At 43.1% G+C, this 18,297-nt stretch overlaps 1 protein-coding gene across 2 annotated transcripts in view; it reads left to right on the top strand.

Annotated features, from left to right (window-relative positions):
- Window positions 1-677: 677 nt before the first annotated feature.
- adamts9 (ADAM metallopeptidase with thrombospondin type 1 motif, 9) overlaps window positions 678-18,297 on the top strand; it is a 48,087-nt gene continuing 30,467 nt past the window's right edge. For both annotated transcript variants that reach the window (XM_034082866.2, XM_034082868.1), the window contains exons 1-21: window positions 678-985; window positions 1,277-1,674; window positions 3,369-3,531; window positions 5,346-5,683; window positions 6,329-6,412; window positions 6,519-6,643; window positions 6,881-6,921; window positions 7,062-7,167; window positions 8,205-8,351; window positions 8,979-9,120; window positions 10,398-10,502; window positions 11,519-11,664; window positions 12,062-12,243; window positions 12,385-12,521; window positions 13,211-13,328; window positions 13,447-13,542; window positions 15,635-15,801; window positions 15,961-16,090; window positions 17,101-17,227; window positions 17,331-17,541; window positions 17,663-17,827. In XM_034082866.2, the coding sequence (XP_033938757.1) occupies window positions 889-985; window positions 1,277-1,674; window positions 3,369-3,531; window positions 5,346-5,683; window positions 6,329-6,412; window positions 6,519-6,643; window positions 6,881-6,921; window positions 7,062-7,167; window positions 8,205-8,351; window positions 8,979-9,120; window positions 10,398-10,502; window positions 11,519-11,664; window positions 12,062-12,243; window positions 12,385-12,521; window positions 13,211-13,328; window positions 13,447-13,542; window positions 15,635-15,801; window positions 15,961-16,090; window positions 17,101-17,227; window positions 17,331-17,541; window positions 17,663-17,827 (3,225 nt within the window). In that variant the 5' untranslated portion in view covers window positions 678-888. The remainder of the gene's footprint in view (window positions 986-1,276; window positions 1,675-3,368; window positions 3,532-5,345; window positions 5,684-6,328; window positions 6,413-6,518; window positions 6,644-6,880; window positions 6,922-7,061; window positions 7,168-8,204; window positions 8,352-8,978; window positions 9,121-10,397; window positions 10,503-11,518; window positions 11,665-12,061; window positions 12,244-12,384; window positions 12,522-13,210; window positions 13,329-13,446; window positions 13,543-15,634; window positions 15,802-15,960; window positions 16,091-17,100; window positions 17,228-17,330; window positions 17,542-17,662; window positions 17,828-18,297) is intronic.

The following is an 18,297-nucleotide window of genomic DNA, read 5'->3' on the forward strand; positions in this document are numbered from 1 at the left end:
CTAATTAAAATATAATAATACATGAACAAAACAAAATAAAAAAACAGACTTGTCCCATGTTTCCATTTAAGATAAAAAATTTCAAGATTGTCTTAGTTTTCACCTTAAAGATGTTCACTCAAAAGAGATGTCCTATACCTGTCATGTCATTTTATATACATTTTATATACAAGTTATGTTGTGCTAATAAGAGTTTTAGGCATATATTGATGATAGTTGTAATAATATTGCAAATTGATTAAACATAAGTTTTATCTTTGTTTTGGCTTGGATTTTTGTCCAATGCCTGTAATGTCAGTATTTGTGCAACACATTCACAATATAGTCACCCCATAAATATACTTAATGAAGTCAGTTAATTGAGTCTATTATGGCCTCTGGCCCAGAGTGGGGACCCTCTAGAAGCTGCTGTTAACTTAGAATTGTTTACAGCAGCTTAAAAATACTTTTTAACAACCGAGTCACCGATCATATCCCGCCATTCAAAGTGGACATTTGTTGTAACCACTTTCGTCACTACAGTAGGCCTATAATGTATGTATTTACCGGGAGTGGCCTCACTGTTGTAGCCCCGGTGTACCTTGCCTAGCTGATCCCGCCCCTCGCTGGGGAGAAAGCTGGTGCACAGGCTTGCAGTGGAGAGTGATCCCATCGCAGTGACTGTCGGAGCAGCCCACCCCTATGCAGTATGCATGTTCGCCAGGGAATCCGCGAAGTTCTCACGTCCCAGCAGTGTACTTCACCGGCGAGAGACCATCTACTCAAGAGTCGAGGATAATACACTTGGATGTGGCAGGCGGACCGGAGGCGGAAAGCCCGGAGTGACCGGAGGAATATAGGATTACTACAGGAATACAGGCTGCCGCTCTCCTCTGAACGTGGACAATCATGCATGTGCTCTTCTGGGGCTTGGGGTTGCTACTTTTCCCTGATTTCTTGAATGTAGTTGCCTCTACGGGGAAATTGCTTTTGAATTCAAACACAGGTAAAGTATGCCGCTCCATGACTACCCATGCATTTCCCCTCATAAAGTAGTTCTCTAACATTGAAGGCAGAGAATGAATGAGTTTGAATTCAGCCAAGCACATGACTTGCAGCGCTTTTCCTTTAGATATCTAAAGTTTACTGAGTGTCATTTCCTTGAATTGCTGTGAAACAACGGATTTTCCCAGGAAAATAAAATTGATATGCATATTACATACATATTCGGTCTCTTTGATTTGTACTGATGCTATTGGATTGCTACTTAATTCTCAACTGCTTTGTTATTCCCCAGCAAAAGAGGAGATCGGCGCTTATGAGATTGTAACACCGGTGCGAGTGAATGAAGCCGGTGACAAGTTTCCCACAAGTGTGCACTTCAGGAGGAAACGGCGAAGTTTGGACGAAAGCACCGGCAACAGCACGGATCAGTGGGCCTCGTCAAATATCCATTACAGGGTATCTGCTTTCGGACAGCATTATCACCTCAACCTCACGCTGGATTCGGGATTTATCGCACCTCTCTACACTGTGTCAGTATTTGGAGGGCCCCGAGAAGATAACATAACGGATTTTGCAGCAGATGGGGAGGTGGAGGAGGAAGAGGACACGGAGTTAAGGCACTGCTTCTATAAAGGACTTGTAAATGCAGAAGCAGAACACGCCGCAGTCATCAGTTTGTGCTCCGGACTGGTGAGTTTTTACGCACGGTTACACTCGTCGTGCATGTGATGACTTTACTACCGGGTGCTTTACTTTTCAACCATGGCTATTTAGTGGGCATTATGGCAAGACCTGGAAACCTGCCTCAACTTTGGTTTAGAAAGAAAAAAGTAAAGACATTGTTAGTGCACACTTAGTGCGCAAACTGTTTTTAAATGATAGAGGAACTATCAAACGTAAGCAGTCATACATTAGTCTGCTTTGAAATATGTTTTGAAACAGTTCAAAACTCTATATTGTTGTAAACATTCATCAAAATGAAGTGAAACTAAAGCTGAGTTACTTGGACAATGCATGAGTTGTTATGGCTTATGTTTGTTGCAGGATCCTCTAGTGGGGCTTTCAGAGTCTAAGTAACTCAACATTGTACACAACTGTGCTAACTTTCTAGAGTCGCAAATCCATTGGTTGCAGTCAAGTGTAATGAACACTCAGCTCTGAATCTTACTCCCATGCCTCTTCTGGACTCCCGGTTGTCAGTGACGTGTTTACGCACGCTAATGCAGCGGGAGTACGGGTGGTACCGACGTCATCACAAATTGGTCCGAACTCCCAGGCTTGCGTTTTAGAGTGGAGCAAAAGTGCACTCTGAGTTTATATCTAAAAGCACCACAGAGGTGACAGATACATATGAGACAAGGTATAATGTACTCCCTTGACTACTCAAATTAAAACATGTCTGAATGCTCTGCACTGCAGAGAGCTTTAGGGATTTGAGCTGACATTTATGGAGCATACATTCATATGTATTCAAGCCTTCTGAGGCCCATTTGTTATATAAAAAAGGCAATACTGCGGATAGCCACACATGCTGTACATCTTAAAATGTGATACTTGTTTTTTTTGCAGGGAAGCTTGTAGGGAGATTCTGTTTGGCCTTGCCAACTCTCCAGATCAATCAAAGCACAGTTCATAATGTAGTAATGCCAAGTGTGTACTGCTCAAGGGAATGTAAGGCAGAAAGGAAGCTTCAGTGTTCCCCCTCACTAAAAAACAATCCATCCTGTAGCACATATTTTGCACATGCATGACAACTGAACATGTTTTCCCGTGAGAACTTTAAAAACCGGTATATATTACCATCAGGGATTACAAATGTGTGTGGCAAACTTGTGTCAGCCCCCAGGGCAGCCATGATGATTTTTCGTTGCCAATGAGCAAAATGTGCTTGGGTTGGCAGCTCCTTATCTGGAACATCATAGACCTCCACGTTAGCGGTCACACGAGGCGTGCCAGGTGAAATACATAAAACAGGGCTTTCAGCAAGCCTGCCAAAAACATACAGTCTCACTATGTTCCCTGATAGTCATCACAGGCCTTACTGTTATGCTTGTCCTCCTGCTTTGAGACCAGTCTAACATGAATGCACAGATGCATGCCCTTGGGTCTCTGAATGGCTTATTTTCTCTAATTATGAGTAAATGAGCCACATTCAACTGTTGCTTGCAATAAGACTTTCTGTACATATACCATACATTGCATTAAAGTGGTATGGCGGCTCACTGAACTATCTTCCTGAACCATATGGTATATTCCCCTTGGTCCTGTTGGTATTCACGTTGCACGTTTTCCCCATGTTTGCGTTCCTGCTGTAAAGGAATGAGCATGTATAGAAAATGGACTCATGGAGACTAACTGTTGTGCATTTTTGTTCTGCCATCCAGCTTGGCACTTTCAGGTCTCCAGAAGGAGAGTACTTTGTGGAGCCCCTACACAGCTATCAAGGAGAACATTATGAAGAGGAACACACAAAACCTCATATTGTATACAGGAAGAGCTCACCCAAGGAACCACCATCTGGGGAGAACACAGCGTGTGACACTTCAGGTATTTGATTTACATGATGCAATTTATACAGAAGAGGTTATCACAAATGTACAAACTGTAAACACCACAAACAAAGCCACATACTGTACATACCTTAATGCCTCTATACATGCGCTTTCAAAAAGACATACACACGTGCAACTAATGTTAATTCGGATCTCACCACTGAGACGGCCAATTGGCTGTCTTCAATATCTTCCCAAGTCAACTATCACCCAGTGTCCCCTTTCTAGCTAACTAGTCCACTGATGTGTCTGACCATGGACCTCCCAAGTGCTACATTTAAAAACCAAAAACTGTGCATGTGGTTGCTTCTTGTGCTTGTAAGTGTTTGCATGTGTTACGTGTGTATTGTGAGTTGAATTAGCCATTTTGTGGGTCCGTATGTCACACATAATGGGACCTTTTTGATTGGTTCTTTCAGACACCATTGTGTGCTTCCCCCAAAGGCTCTGCTATCAGTTGCAACAGGGGACCAATCATCTAATAGAAACTCAGCAGTTTGAGCTATGACAGTCATAGCTCAAAAATAAACAAAACGACTCCGCAGTGTAGTGAAAATAGTGTAGTGAAAATATTGTTTACCTTTTTTTTCCTGTGCCATTTCTTAAAGAAATAATCTAATTGATGTGGACATTTTTCAAATTGACAGTATTTAAGTAGAAGTATTGTCTGAAACTATCTTGGCTTTCATGTCATGTCTTGGCCTGCTCCGTACAGAACCCACTGCTACTCAGTAGTGAGGAAGCTTTCCTACTATCACACAGGAAAATCATTTGTAAGTTCACCCTCGTATCGCTCCATCTCAGTTTACTGGCTGAACTTCCTGTTGACTCTTGTACTTCCTCCTCCTCTTTGATAAGAAAGTTGGGTAGACCCACTGCCATGACACTGCAGGGTAAACTTTATAGTAAAGAGGGAATGCAACTTAAACGTGTCAAATGATCAAAACTAAGAAAACAAATCGGATAAATATGTTCTCTTTGTCTGCTGGACATCTTTCTGCAGATGTTTGGTTTTTCTGTGTGTGTAAACGTGTGTGTGTGTGTGTGTGTGTGTGTGTGTGTGTGAGAGATCATAGCCTGGAGGAACATCAATTTGACTGTGAGAGATTTTTGGCCAAGAATGATTCATCTGTGTACAAAGATCCATTGTAACCTTGTGATTTTTGAAGCACAGCAAATTGTTCTTCCTTTATCAGAAACTTTGTGTACTGAAAGCAGATCCAATAATGTGATGTAGTTCGAGTTCACTGTAATTTAGGCGGGGATGCATTGTTGGTGGTCCAGACAGGGTGATCTGCATGTGATGGGAAAACAAAAAAAGACTGGCATTCAGCAGTTGTGTTGCCCTGCCATGATTACAATCTGAATGAATTCCCCTTAGTGTTAAGAGGTTTTGCTGCCCAGTTGTTAAACGGCCTTCTTTTAGCTTGAGTTTTGCAGTTTGTGCTCAATTTTTATGGCTGGGTGCCAGGTTTACCTCGTCTGAACTCTTTGCCCTTCTCTCTTCCTTCTTTTCTGAAAGAGGGCTAGGAGAGAGAAAAAGGCATTCCAGGCAGTGTTCACTTGTCAACCAACTCTTTCAGTGGCAATAAACAACAGAGAGAAAGCGGTATTTTAACAATACACATTTCCAGTCAACCAACTGACCTAATTTATTTTGACATTTAAAAACATAAACCCTCTTCCTAAGCTTTATTGTAAACACACATTGATTCATACCTTGTATGTTTTTTGTTGTTGAATGAATGAATTTCCCATCATCCTTCAATCTTTGTATATTTACAAAGGCTCCATTGCTTCCCTCTCTAGGTCACAAACACAGACACAAGAGACACAACCTGAAGAGAGGGCCACTGGTCGGGGTTACCAATGTGTCCAATGCAGCCCCGGTGGTCAGCGGCGGTATGTTCAATGACGTGGAGTCACTAAGCGCCGGCGTGGCCAGCGGCGCTTTGCTCGGATCGACGAGCGGCAACTCCAGCGCCAGACCATCAAATGATGGCAGCGGTGACTCAGGACCTCACAAGAGAACAAAGCGCTTCCTCTCCTACCCACGCTTTGTTGAAGTCATGCTGGTGGCCGACAGCAAAATGGTGGAGCATCATGGCAGCAACCTACAACACTACATTCTCACATTAATGTCCATAGTAAGTTATACTTCTGCTAGTTGGTTGATGGAGGCAGTGGGCTGGGAGATGGACGTGTGTTTATGTATCTGCACAATTATGGCCAGAAAGTACATGTGGTGCACAAAGTGTATGCACCTGTTCTGCTGAGCTGTAAGTCAGTCAGTTGGCCTTTGGAGGAGGGTCCTGGAAGGGGAAAAGGGCAGCCTAGGGCAGGGGTAAACACCTCTTTCAAACAGCTAGAAGGAAGAGAGGGCAGCTCGAAGTAGAGTTGGCCTGACAGCTTTGATGAATGTTAAAAATAAGCTCAGGTATGTCACATAGAGCGCATACTCGCGGCCACTTCAAATACCAGTTTCCTCAGGCGTCTGGGGCCAACAGTGGGGGGGAGGCTAGGATGACCTATATTCTGTTTCTTGGCAAAGCTTGCCTTCTCTACAGGGGCTCGGGCCATTATCAACTTGATCTTTCAATCAACCAAATTCCCGGCACAAACTGCAGGCAGGCAGCCCATGATAGATGTCCCAGTTCATATACTGTGTCACATTTCACCTTGGTTGAGTGAAGGGACATATTGTTACATATTGATCCGCATAACACAAATAAGTTCATCTTGAAAACATTTCCATTCAGAGGATTCAGCTCATGTTTTATTATTTTCTTCAGGTATCGTCCATCTACAAGGACCCCAGCATTGGCAACCTCATTAACATTGTGATTGTAAAGTTAGTCATAATAAACAACGAGCCGGTAAGACTGCTGACTGGTTTGGATCCATGTACTTGCTCACTTACATCGAGTATGTGGTGATCAGTGTCATCATTCCTTTTAATCATTTCTCTCTGCTTGTTCTCAGGAAGGTCCAGTCATTTCATTTAATGCACAGACTACTTTAAAGAACTTCTGCATTTGGCAGCAGAGCCAGAACCTCCTGGATGATAACCATCATTCCCATCATGACACTGCCATCCTAATAACCAGGTGCACGAAACGTATAGAATTATTGAATGAATTGCTGCTGACCAAATCACATTGTCCAAGTTCAAATTCTTGGAGATCATTTACGTAAAAGAAAGGGAATAAATTGTCTCCATAGGCCTGATGAATTGATCTACTATTTGAACCTAAATGAGAAGCACCCCAATCAATCAAAGGGGAAGTGTCCTTGTCTTGTGCAGTGCCACTGACCATTACCCATTATCTGTGTATCCACCGCAGGCAGGACATCTGCAGAGCAAGAGACAAGTGTGACACATTAGGTACGTGCATTTTGTTTTTAAATGTGCTCGTAGACTTCAAAGCATATAATCAATTATAATATTTACTTTTTCTGGTGGATACATCATGATGGGAAAAGAGCAGAAATGACGTGAGCTTCCTTTGTTGTCCTGTTCTTAAGGATTGGCAGAGTTGGGGACGGTGTGCGATCCATACAGGAGTTGCAGCATCAGTGAGGACAATGGACTCAGCACCGCATTCACCATCGCCCATGAACTTGGCCATGTGTAAGCGCAGCATGTGTCCACTGGTTGTTTAACTTGAGCACTGTGACACTGCTCCTGGTTGGGGGAAGTGTTTCCGTCAGTGACACATGGAAAGTCTCTCGGAGTCGATGCTCGCTAACCAGCAGATGGGGATCAAGGAGTCCTGCTTATTTGGAACAGAAACAGCAGTGCATTCCTTTTTGTTTTCCCATTATTTGCTGATGCCTTGGTGTGTTTCTGATTATATTTCAAATTTGACGTTCCTTTCATTTTGAGGGTAAAGGGAAACAAAATTAGATTCTCAGAAATGTAGTGAAACCTGCCCTTCAGCAAACTCTGCGTTGTCCAGCGTCCTGAGTCAGCCAGAGCCGGTGGAGACTGTTACAGCCCTTAACAGCCCTCATCACCTCGAACGAATGCTCCTTCTAACCGCTAAACAAAAGGTGGGATTGTTCACATCCACGTTTATCCGCATCAAGCGGTGACAACATGCTTGAGCTCAGTGTTAGATGGTACCTGTCAGGTGGGGGGCTGAGTAGCTCAGAGGGAGGGCTGCGGGCAGTGCGCTGCTGTACCTGTCCACCGCCAACCAGGATCCTATTTACTCACCCTGCAGAGGCTTGATTGTTCTCGTATACTCATGCTGCTCTGATTTTTTTTATTATGCTTGGTCTATTGCCCAATGTTCATATAATTCAATATTGTGCTGGTTGCATTCCAAACACCCCGCACTCAGGAAATACAAATGTTCTGTATTATTTTAAGCTGCAACCATGAATGGGTTTTACCAAAGCCAACTTTATAGTGACAGAGGAAATATCATCAATGTTAGGATTGAAAACACGTGCACAGACCAATGAAACGCACCGAAGCACAAACAAACATGTTTCTATTTGATTCTTGTCTATTTCGGTTCAAAATACTTATGTTATGAAACGTCCAAATTGAAGGCTGTCATCAACATTAATACTGGCTTTTGTTATGTTAATGTCAGCCAAATACTGGGAGACGGAATGTATTTCTCTTGTTTAATGTTGTATCTGTTTTCTCTGTGCTAGGTTCAACATGCCTCATGATGACAGTAACAAGTGTAAGGAGGATGGAGTTAAGATTCAGCAGCATGTGATGGCGCCCACGCTTAACTACAACACAAATCCTTGGATGTGGTCAAAGTGTAGCAAGAAGTACATCACAGAGTTCCTTGAGTATGTCATACTGTTTTCTTCAGGATTGTTAGATATTGTAGATGTTTTTTCTAGCATTTCTGCTGAGAAGTTCCTAAATTACTTGAATCAAATAGGATGTGCATTTGTGGAAGTTTTTTAATAGTGTTTTAAAACCCTGGCAACATACCATTTTAAAATACTGTGTTTGTACAACTTTATCACAGAGATTTCACACATCCATTAAACATACAAACACACACAGACTGCAGTGTATGAATACTGTATGCATTTCTTACTCCAACTTTGGCAGCCACAGCCACATTTCTAGGTTTAAATGTAAACAAACAGTCACCATGTCTCCGGGCTTCCAAAGACATCAGGGACCCCCTACTGTAGGAAGGAGTAACACAAAGTGTATCTGGCAGCTATCAAAAATCTATTTTGCGAAACTATCCACCCACACTATCCAAAGATATACATGTGTCCCCAACGCTTGAGGTCCCCCCAATTACAAATAACTGACTGAATATAAACAGAAACTAGTAAAGAAATTAAGAAATGTACAGTAAAAAATGTCCAGGTGTACTGAGTGTGTTCTCCGTTTGTCTATGTCTTTTGTTTTTCCCCTTTTTTTCTTTAAGTCATTTAATTTGTATTTCTTAATAGCACAGGATATGGTGAGTGCTTGCTGGACGAGCCCGCTTCTAGACCGTACAGTCTGTCGCAGCAGCTGCCTGGACGGGTCTACAATGTCAATAAACAGTGTGAATTGATATTTGGGCAGGGGACGCAGGTGTGCCCATATATGGTAGGTGAAGTCTGTGTGAAAATCCAAACTGCCATGTTGCACGTGTGGGTCTTTGAGGGAAGCCTCTTCTGTTTTGATCATATGCTGCACTTTAAACAACTTAATGATAGTTTTTTCTAAGATGCAAACAAATAACAACAAATGTAACTGATATATAGGACCTAGAATCAGGCTCGAATCATCATACCAAACCATCCATACACTTTAGTATGGTCTTGTTGATGAAATGCATACTGCAGAAATGTCTCCAAAATAAATGTGATACTCTTAAGCACTGTAAGTTGTCTTACTGTATATATAGAGTCACCTTCTGGCATGTTGTGTTACAATGTGGACGTGTGCCAAATGAAGTCCATACATTTGACAGACTTCAACAGTAACGTTATTAGCATGACATTCACGTGCCCTGTCTTTTCCTGATTGTCTGACTTGCAACACTTTTGATTTTGCTCCCATTTTTTATGAGATGAACTCAAAGATCTAAAACATTTTCTATATACACAAAATAACCATTTCTCTCAAATATTGTTCACAAATCTGAAAACATCTGTGATAGTGAGCACTTCTCCTTTGCCGAGATAATCCATCCCACCTCACAGGTGTGGCATATCAAGATGCTGATTAGACAGCGTGATTATTGCACAGGTGTGCCTTAGGCTGGCCACAATAAAAGGCCACTCTGAAACGTGCATTTTTGCTTTATTGGGGGGTCTGGGGGGTCCGAAAACCAGTCAGTATCTGGTGTGAGGGGTAGGTTAGGGTTAGGGGTAGGGTAATGTTGTGAATCGAGTGGCCTGTGTTCGCCGTCCATTACATACGCCTGCCCATACCATAACCCCACCACCACCATGGGCCACTCGATTCACAACATTACCCTAACCCTACCCCTACCCCTCACACCAGATACTGACTGGTTTTCGGACCCCCCAGACCCCCCCAATAAAGCAAAAATGCACGTTACAGAGTGGCCTTTTATTGTGGCCAGCCTAAGGCACACCTGTGCAATAATCATGCTGTCTAATCAGCATCTTGATATGCCACACCTGTGAGGTGGGATGGATTATCTCGGCAAAGGAGAAGTGCTCACTATCACAGATGTTTTCAGATTTGTGAACAATATTTGAGAGAAATGGTTATTTTGTGTATATAGAAAATGTTTTAGATCTTTGAGATCATCTCATGAAAAATGGGAGCAAAAACAAATGTGTTGCGTTTATATTTGTGTTCAGTGTATGTGGAATCTCAAGGTTAACGCTGTGTGTTTGTTTATTTCCCAGACCCAGTGTAGGAGGCTGTGGTGCACCAGTCCAGAGGGGGCCCAGCGGGGCTGCAGGACCCAGCACATGCCGTGGGCAGACGGTACTGAATGCTCTCCTGGGAAGGTAGGAAAAGTGGCAGGAGCAAGAAATAAGAGTTCAAAATCCGTTTTATTTAAGTTGTTCATGTCTAAAGATAAAAAACATGTTAAACATCTTTCGACAACACAGGATAGCCACATATGTATCCATTACATTACATTTAAATACCCATATGGTTCTGTTTATACTCTAACCACATTTCTTACTTATTTCTGACCATTTTGATGTAACAACCTTTCCAGTGAGTCATGGAAAAAATGGATTATGGACACATGGTAAACTCTAGTAATTAAACATGGCTGGCATGTAAGAGTGTGGCGTGAAGTTGTACATGATGGAGGTATCTCTCAAGTCGACTCTCTTAGTGCAGCTTTTAATTACGACTTTCTCACTAACCCCTGGCTTCCTGCCACTAAGACTGAGAGAACATGAAAGCGACCTGGAGGCCTAAGAGGACACACACACACACACACACACACACACACACACACACACACACACACACACACACACACACACACACACACACACACACACACACACACACACACACACACACACACACACACACACACACACGCCCTTTCTCATGAGTGCCCCAATCTCTCATCCCATGTCATGCTGTACTCCAGACTAAACACTTAATCTGGAGTCTGTTTGTTGAACACAGCAAGACTATCCTCCAGTTATGAGCGATATATATTTATTGACTTTGTGCGTGACATTTTCCTGTCTCCTGTCCAGACAGACCCTTCCGTGTAATGTCTTTTTCAGTTCCTTTTTTTCTATTTACTTCACTGTATAATTTCTCCCAGATTAGCATCAAAGCACCGGAGAGCAGATAGATGTGTTGCCAGTTCCATGGATACCATTCCATAAGCTCACTCTGTCTGTTCTCTCTGTCTTGGACATCTGTCTTTTTTTCTTTCTTCCACTTGCTGACCACATTCACTCCTTCTGCTCCGATTCTTTCTCTCTTCGTTAATTAATTAATTCATGTCTCTTCATGAATTTGTTCATACATGTCTTTGTCGTTGCAGCACTGCAAACACGGCCTATGTATAGCCAAAGAGCATGACGCTGCACCTGTAGAGGGGGCGTGGGGAGTTTGGAGCCCTTTCGGTACCTGTTCTCGGACGTGCGGAGGTGGCATCAAGATTGCTGCGCGCGAATGCAACCGACCCGTGTGAGCAGTCCCTCTCTTTGTAGTCACGCATGCCTAGTGGACCTTGTCTCCATCTTAGCTGCTAAAGTCAATGTACCATAGATCAAACCTCCTTAAAGGAATTCTTTTCATAGCTAGTGTTCATCAACTGATGCCCTCTGATAGCAGATCTTACCGGGTTGTTTCTTGGAAAAAAGATCACTCAATTTCCATGTGTGGCCTTGCATCTTAGTTTAATAGATGTATAGACAATTAATTGGGCATGACGAGAATGAGTTTGTATCTGAAAAGTACTCTAGGTTTGTGATGAGAAATGGAGAATAGGTGAATGTTTGACCTGTAGTGGTTAGCATCCACTTAACATATTGACCTATTTAACCAAACACTGTCCCTATCCCTTTCTTAATCTTGCTTCCAGGCCCAAGAATGGAGGACTGTATTGTGTGGGTCGCCGAATGAAGTTTCGTTCCTGTAACTCTGAGCCCTGCTCCATGCAGACGAAGGACTTCCGGGAGGAACAATGCGCGGCTTTCGATGGCAGGCACTTCAACATTAACGGTCTACCTCCAAATGTTCGCTGGGTGCCCAAATACAGCGGAAGTGAGAATCCTTTTTTTTGTCCCTGGCATCCTGTTTGCTTCTTTTGCCAACCCCTTTTGCATAATAGACACATAATGTTAGTTAGGCGTTATAATCCATTATTATTCAGTGTTTTTGTCTCTTTGTTGCTTCTTTTTTCAGTCCTGATGAAGGACCGGTGCAAGCTGTTCTGTAGGGTGGCAGGCAGCACGGCCTACTACCAGCTCAGGGACAGGGTCATTGACGGCACGCCGTGTGGACCCGATACCAACGACATCTGTGTCCAGGGCCTGTGCAGGGTGAGGCTTTTTTCAAAAAGCATTTCAGTACTTTGCCAAACCAGATTGTGTATATTGCCTCAAACCTTTGACAGTTAGAGTTTTAGTTTGTAAGCAATATGCTTCTTGAAAGAATCAGTGGGTTTCTCTGTGTAAACTGGTAACCACACAGTCTTTTGGTTGTGGTTCAGTAAGTGGCCTCCCTGGCCTTAGTAAGTGGATTTTATCCATGCGGCTCTTGATCTGCCTTCAAAATGTGGAAGCACATGTCATGTCATTCCTTATGTGGACATTTCTTTCAGATGAGTGTCAACGATATGGCCATGACTCAATTTGTCATTTAACAATTTTATGAGTCCCCGGGTTTGACTTGATCTTACACGATCAGTATTTCATCAAGAAATACTGGCCTAGTAAAAGTCCATTTATCTTGCATATTAATATAACAGAATGTTTGGATAGCATTAGGGATTACATGGTGTTAGATGAACAAAGTATTCTTTTGTTTTGTTTTCAATGAGTCTGCCTTTTCTGTTCTTTAAGCCTTCCTGTGCGTTGTCCTATACTGTCTGCACATCCCTCTCAACTTTCTCCCTTATATCCTCCACATGTTCCACTATCTTTTCTACTGTAAGTCTTTACATTACTCCTGGCATTGTCCTATTTTATATTGAATACATATCCTTCATTTCTACCTCTCGACTGAACAGCAAGCGGGCTGCGACCATGTATTAAACTCTAAAGCCAGGAGGGACAAGTGTGGCGTGTGCGGAGGTGACAACTCTTCCTGCAAAACTGTGGCAGGCACCTTTAACATCGTCCAGTATGGTGAGCTATAGCCTCTTGTATTACACTATCATTTACTAACACATGTGCTTAGTTATCTGTGTCATAGGCAGAGAACTAGAGTGTACTAATGATCTAAACAAAATACTCATAATTGCAGGCTATAATGATGTTGTGCGAATACCAAGTGGTGCTACAAACGTAGATGTGCGTCAACACAGCTACTCAGGGAAGCCGGAGGATGACAACTACCTCGGTAAGACCTCCATTACCTTGTTTCAAAGAAATTGGCATATTCTCATTGTATTTCTACATTTACATAAATATTAGCAATTGTTTAAACAATATGCTCTCTGTGATTAATGTTCAGCTTTTGGCTGTTAAGTACATTAACTGCAAACCCAAGGAGTTCAAGTATAGTGTGCATGCTAACACAATAATGAGCCAGAACTCGGCCCTTGGGTACCATTCCAGCTAGGTCAGTTGGTGTTAAAGGGCACCTATCATGCTATTTTTAGGCAATAGCATAGGTCTCAGATATATACAAATATATAAAAAACATGTCTATGAAGTGTTTTGCTCAAAATACCAAACAGATCACCCATTCTAGCCACGCCTCATATCCCTCTATTTCACTTCCTGTTTCAAAAGCGCTGATTTGGGGTATAAAGCTTTAAAAAATATATATATATTGAAAAGAAAAAAAGGAAGGGTATGAGCTCATGCGGGACCCGGCAGCTACTGTCTAAACTAAATACTGCCGTGATGAAACTCCGTATCATGGATTATCAAGGATTCTCTCTGAAACAGTCTGGAGCTCAAAGGCTTTCTCTCTTGCCGGTTATCCCACAAGGTGAGTTCCTTTTTACTTCCTGCTTCTTCACACACATGCTCTCCAGTACAGGTTAGCTCTGAGTGTTAGCGATGCTAATGTAAACACCGACTAATTACGTCCAAAACAGTCGGGCATTGTTTCTGATAGCAACGTTTCTGATAGGGCCGTGGGTCCACATTTCCGATATTACGTCATATCGGACACAAATCTGGATTAGCTCCGTTGTTCCCCCGTTTTTAGAGATTTGGCTACGGAGGAAAAGAGAGAGGGTTTTATTTTCTGACGCTGCGTGAGTTCCCCGACACACCGGGGACACATCTTTATGTATAAAAGACATCAAAAAGTGCATTTTCCCCTTTAAGGCCTTTGTATTTTGTGTGTGTGTGCAGCTGTTCATGTTCTTTGGTTCTGTACATTTTTGTCTTTCTGTACGATATGTCTGTCTGGATATGGCTGCTTTGTCAGCTGTTAGTGTGCATGTCTTGTTGGCACAAGCATGCTAATACTTGAGCTCAGATAGCCCTCTGGCTACCATTCCATTAAGGTCAACTAAGGTGTGTCTGTACTGTAAGTGCACTGTATGTTTGCATATGTGTATCCTTTATTCTGTCTCTATGTCTGTATATTTCCCTTTATGCATGACTATATGCCGCCCTGTAAACGTATTAACATGTTTTTTTTTAGTTGTCACCCTTTATGTGTGTGTTTTTATGTGTGTTTTTATGTGGGCACAGTCATTAACTGGAAGCGATTTTGATGCAATGAGGGCCGCTCTCCACGGTCATATTAGGTAATGTGTGAAATGGCCAGGAAAGTAAAGGCAGGAAATTAACTCCATAATCGCATTAGGGCGAATGAGTGCAGCAGACTGCTGATGAACAGAACAGGATGCCCATGGATGGGACTGCTCCGGGAATAGAGGATTATTTTACCCCAATAACGGCCCGTCCACACTACAGCTTCAAAAAAAGCTTGGAGCTGGGCGTGTGGGAAGCTCGACCAACAACCAATCACATGAATCTCCCGCCCCTGACACACAAGCAGCGGTTTGATTGGCTAGACTAGAGCTTGTACTGGCATATGATTTGATTGGCTGACGCTTCCACGAAAGCTTCAGAAGCTTCAAAAGTTGAACATTGCTCAACTTTTGCAGCCTGAAACGCCAGGAAAGGTCCGCTCTGCTTCCCACAATGCAGTTCGGCGAAAAGTGACGTCACCCCATTCAAAGTGAATGGGCAGACGTGTTGGAAACCGTTTTTGAAGCTGTCGAAGCTGTAGTGTGGACGGGGCGAAAGACTGCTGCCTACTGCATGTGCCTTACTGTTAATGAAAATGTCACAGTGTTGCTCAGGTGCTCTGTAAAATGCAAAAATCGAGCTATTGTTTCTTTTACTTAGCTTGTTTAAAGTCATCCTAAGAATTTCACATCGAATTTCCACTCATTTTGGCTCTCTGTCTCCGTGGGTTCAAACAAGTGTTTTCTCTCTCTCTCTCTCTCTCTCTCTCTCTGCAGCCATATCAAACAGCCGTGGAGAGTTCCTGCTTAATGGAGAGTTTGTGGTCAGCATGTTCAAAAGGGAAATCAAAGTAGGAAATGCTGTCATTGAGTACAGTGGCTCTGACCATGTCATCGAGAGGATCAACTGTACTGAGCGCATCGAGGAAGACATCATTGTCCAGGTAAATTGTCCTTATCCAGCCACTTCAAATGTTAGTTCTACAGGTTTGACCTTCAAAGGTTTTTACCTTTACTTAAGAACGAGTGGACTATGCATGATGTCTAAAACTCATGATCCTACTGTAATATAATGCATATCACATTGCCTGCCTAATCCCCAGGTGCTGTCTGTGGGGAATCTTTACAACCCAGATGTTAGGTACTCCTTCAACATCCCCATAGAAGACAAACCTCAGCAGTTCTTCTGGGATGCCTATGGGCCCTGGCAGGAGTGCAGCCGACTGTGCCAAGGTGAGGGGGAGGCACCAAGGGTCTGGCAAAGTGAGGTGGTGCGAGTGGTCGATGACAGATCTTGTGGTGAGAGTAAAAAAGAGATGAGACGGAGAGAGCCGACGTGGGAACTGCTGAGCCGGAGGGAGAGGATTGTTTGGCTAAACTTGACAGCTTCATGCTAGACATATAGGTTTGGAACAAGTGATTAAAGTTCAACCTCGTAGTGTGCTTTGTCCGATTACCTTCTTTGACATGACCCTGGATATGTCGGGGTGTGTAGGCGTGCAGAGGCGGATCGCAGGTAAACTCGAAAACCTGTTGTGTGTTATGACTCAAACACTGAGAATGTCTTTTTCCACTTTTTGACACTACCCTGCTCGAAGTACCAACAGTCAATTCCAAAGAGAAACCGATGAGTTCACACGGCAGGATAAACAGAAAACATGTATTGCCTTCAGCACCTTTTGATTTTTCAATTTACTTTTGATTTTCTGGCCGTCTGCGGCACACAGAGCTCTGAGAACTTGGTAACATGGTACTGATAGAGAATATATTTCCCGCAGCCACATGAGGTTTAAATCTCACTCGTGTAAAGTTGGTGCGGTGTGATTAGATGCTGGGACTTCAACTCAAAGGCCAAGGTAGAGCACGCCAACATTGCTGCAGGTAGTCATGGCAATCCTATGATCTTATCAATTGTACTTGAGCTTTGACACAGACAACTACACGGAGGACCGTAAAGACGTGAGGTGAGGCAGTTGAAGGAGATGCACCTGATGATGAAGTTATTCAATCATTGATTGCAACTCTAGTCATAAGCTTTGCATATGTATTTGTTTTTCTCATTGATAAACAAATGGTGCAAAATGTGTACTGGGTTCAAAAGTCTTTAATATCTCTTCATGGAGGTAACACAAACAAATATTCGCATGGGTGCAGTATTTCAACCTTCTTTCTGAGTTTAGGAATAAGTTCATATAAGTATATCTGTAAGTACCTGCTGTTCAAGCGTCGTGATGTCTTTATAGGAGAGCGCAAGCGGAAGATCCTCTGTAGCAGAGAGTCGGACAGGGCGGTGGTGTCAGACCAGAGGTGTCACGGTGCAACAAGACCCGCTGTCTTCACCGAGCCCTGTAACACTGAGTGTGAACTCAGGTTAGTTTTGCCAGCTCAGCCAGCCTTTATTATTAACCAATCAATGAATTAGTTTTCACTTAATCATTGAACAATACTGATAAGGATGTTGCCCTCGACGCAGGTGGCATGTGGCTCGTAAGAGTGAGTGCACATCCCAGTGCGGCCCCGGATACCGTACCCTGGAAATATACTGTGCCAAAATCAGCCGTGACGATGGTAAAACCCAGAAGGTGGATGACCGTTACTGTAGCAGTCAGCAAAAACCTGATGACAAGGAAGATTGCCATGGAGACTGTAACCCAGGCGGCTGGGAGTACTCGTCTTGGTCTGAGGTAAAATAGTTGTGGGAAAAGTCGGGTTTGTGTGCGAGCATAATCCAGATGTTTGTCAAAGTCTATCACCGGTGGTGTTTGCATGTTTACACGAGCTGACGTTCAAACGCTTGCATCGCAGTGCTCCAAGAGCTGCGGTGGAGGCAACCGCCGCCGCGGGGCAGTGTGTCGGAAAGCTGCCGAGGCTGGAGGGGATGAGAGCAAATGCAGTCAAAGGGACAAGACGACCGTCCAACCCTGCAATGAGTTCCTCTGTCCACAATGGAAGACTGGGGACTGGTCTGAGGTCAGTGCAGCTCCTATTCTGTTCTCATTGCCCAGTCCAAAGTATGATGTTCACATATAGTAGATTAAAAACAAATGCACTTAATGTTTCTCTAAAGATATGCTCTTCTTAATTTATAGCAACATACATAGAAAACGCGAGGAATGATGACTTAGCGTATAGTTACAGGAAGCTTGTGCATATCCACATGTTCTGGAGGAATGTCATTTCTTTTTCGGAGGCCATGTTTATTCAATATGAAGAGAAATCATGTAAATACTATAGTTTTAAGCCAGCCGTGATGTGGGTCAAATGTAAATTGATCGTGCATGCCTCCCTGCTGGAGTTTCTCCCCCTCCTCTCACTATATTGAGGGTTGGGAAATTGCTGATTGCAGGCTAAGATTCGACTTAACTGCTGTACAGTTTACACATTGTAGAGCGAGGCGCTCGCAAAGCTTTGTGCTGCATTCCAGGAATATTTTAGATCTC

The sequence above is a fragment of the Pseudochaenichthys georgianus genome, chromosome 5 (genome assembly GCF_902827115.2).
Source record: "Pseudochaenichthys georgianus chromosome 5, fPseGeo1.2, whole genome shotgun sequence".
In the NCBI taxonomy this organism is placed as follows: Eukaryota; Metazoa; Chordata; class Actinopteri; order Perciformes; family Channichthyidae; genus Pseudochaenichthys; species Pseudochaenichthys georgianus.